Source organism: Oncorhynchus mykiss, chromosome 18 (assembly GCF_057628025.1).
Source record: "Oncorhynchus mykiss isolate SJ-2025 chromosome 18, ASM5762802v1, whole genome shotgun sequence".
In the NCBI taxonomy this organism is placed as follows: Eukaryota; Metazoa; Chordata; class Actinopteri; order Salmoniformes; family Salmonidae; genus Oncorhynchus; species Oncorhynchus mykiss.
The window spans coordinates 24,565,526-24,568,058 of record NC_143039.1 but is presented as its reverse complement, the minus strand read 5'-3'; the positions used below and the strand labels follow the sequence as shown (position 1 = coordinate 24,568,058).

Here is a 2,533-nt window from a genome sequence, read left to right as displayed (position 1 = left end):
CATTTGTGCAACATGGAGTCGATATCGCTCCAGCACAGCAGATGGCAGTGTTACAACAAGGGTAAATAAAGTGCCTTTAAGAAAATAAGAGGAAGAACAGCGGAAATCTGTGTAAAAACTAATTGGATCTGAAAACATATTCACTCTGAATGTTTCCATTCATGTATTTTGAAAAGTTTCTTTCCACAAAAGGGATAAACTATTTTCAGATGCACAGAAGAAACGACAGATAGAGGCGCGATGATTTTAAGAACATTCTCGAATTTGTGCGCACAATCCCAAGCCTGTTTTCGATCGGCTCGAGCCAAGAGCACATTGTCAGCTGTCATTGACGAGACTGGTAAGTCAGGACTTATCCTCAAATCTTTGTCAACAGACATATTTGAAAACTTAGCATTGGAGGACTGGATACACAATCATGTTGACCTCCAAAACCGTAACATGCTCTTCTTATGGAGTAATGCCCCAGCGGTGGTGATAGGGAGACATCAGAACCCGTGGCAAGAGTGCAACCTTCAGGTCATGAGACAGAAAGGGATACCGCTCGCCAGGCGACGCAGTGGGGGCGGGACTGTGTTCCACGATTTAGGAAATGTCAATTTGACTTTCTTCACCTCCAAGAAAAACTATGACCGTCACAGGAATCTCCAAGTTGTGACAAGTGCTCTGAAAGGACTCAGGCCAGACATGGATGTACGTGCAACAGAGAGGTTTGACATCTTGCTGAATGGCCAACACAAGATTTCAGGAACCGCTGCTAAATTGGGAAGGACAGCAGCTTACCATCACTGCACTCTGCTGTGTTCGGCTGACAGGGCACTGCTGTCCGCGGTGCTGAAATCCACCTGCCAGGGTATCAAGAGCAATGCAACGCAAAGCGTGCCATCCCCTGTGAAAAACCTGCTGGATGAGGACCCGACGTTGGACTGTGACACTATCATGGATTCAGTGGCATCCCAGTACAACACAGAGTTTGGTTTCAGCAGCCCTGTAACACTTGTGGACCCAAGTGATGAGCTGTCCTTGCCTGGTATCCAAAGAATGGCCCGTGAACTGTTGGCATGGGAGTGGACATTTGGAAGGACTCCTAAGTTCAGTATCTGTACGACTTTTGAGTTGAAAAATGACACATCTATCTGCAATGCAACTCTAAACATGGACATCAAAAATGGCATTATAGAAACTTGTGACATTGAGGTTCCCTCGGACTGGTTACCTGTGGAGTTGTCTCGAGAGTTCTCCTTACACCTGATAGGTGGGAAATTATGTCCCTATGAGACATCAGTAATCGCAGCAGAATTTCTGAGGACAATCCCACAAAATAAAGAACTTGAAAGAAAGATGTATAATCTGTGCCGAAGAGTTGTCTTCATGATGTGAATAAAGCACTGCTGCATGACATACTGAGTTGTCCAGGGTTTTGTTATTGGGATGGTTTAATCACCAGCTTCTCTGGACCAAGGGAAGGGGTGCTCTCTGTATAGCTGTTCTAGAAAGTTATCTGTAGACCCTGGCTTTATATGCACACAAAGTATTTCTATAGCACAAATTCTGCATAAACATCTAATTACGCTGGTAACCAGTTTATAATAGCAATAAGGCACCTCGGGGGTTTGTGATATATGGCCAATATACCATGACTAAGGACTGTATCTAGGCACTCAGCATTGCCTTGTGCATAAGAACAGCCCTTAGCCGTGGTATATTGGCCATATACCATACCCCCTCTGGCCTTATTTCTTAAATATACCCTTTAGAAAATAGGTTACATCCTTTTCCAGAGTGCAATAAATGCTGCCTCTGTAATGGGGGTCAGTGTGCTGCTAACAACTTAGCTTCCCCCACATCCTTCAACTATCCTCTGCTTTGAAAAACAAGTGATGAGAAGAAGCCCAGTGGCGGGCAGTGGGGGAAGATGGAGCGATATGGATTTTGGCTGACATTCTGCAAATTTTTGTCATCGATGAAACATTAGATCCCAATACAGTTTTCTGTTCCCAAAACTAAAATCTGTTACGAACAGAGTGGACTAAGTTTAATAGATTTTACCCTTTGTCAAAGTTGTAAAAAATAGCTTTGTTTAGAAGGAGTGTAAGGGCGAAATGCCAATTGACTTATTTCACACGCACACTTCACAGAGTGGCGTTCCCTAACTGAAATATGCAAATACATGCTAGAAGGTGCCAATAGGATCTCGCTAGCTCGAACACAGTGCCCACTATGATTAATTTGCTCTCATTGAAAATGACATGCTGCTGTTTATCTTGGGTTGATTATAAAACTATTTGGCCTAGCGGTTAGTGTTGGACCAGTAACTGAAAGGTTATTAGTTTGAATACCTGAGCCGATAAGGTGAAAAATCTGTCGATGTACCCTTGAGCAAGGTACTTGACCCTAATTTGCCCCTGGGATGCCGTACTACTGGCTGACCCTGTAAAACAACACATTTCTTTGCACCTGTCACAATAACAATACTATTAATAATGTGTTACTCCATTATACCTGCGCAATTTGCGCAGTGAAGATGCCCTTC

The 2,533-nt window shown here is 43.6% G+C and overlaps 1 protein-coding gene across 1 annotated transcript; it reads left to right on the top strand.

The window, feature by feature from the left end:
* LOC110495687 (lipoyl amidotransferase LIPT1, mitochondrial) lies at positions 1-1,401 on the top strand. The gene has a single exon (XM_021571066.3). The coding sequence runs from the start codon at positions 241-243 to the stop codon at positions 1,378-1,380; it is 1,140 nt and encodes a 379-aa protein (XP_021426741.1). The 5' UTR covers positions 1-240; the 3' UTR covers positions 1,381-1,401.
* Positions 1,402-2,533: the final 1,132 nt, after the last annotated feature.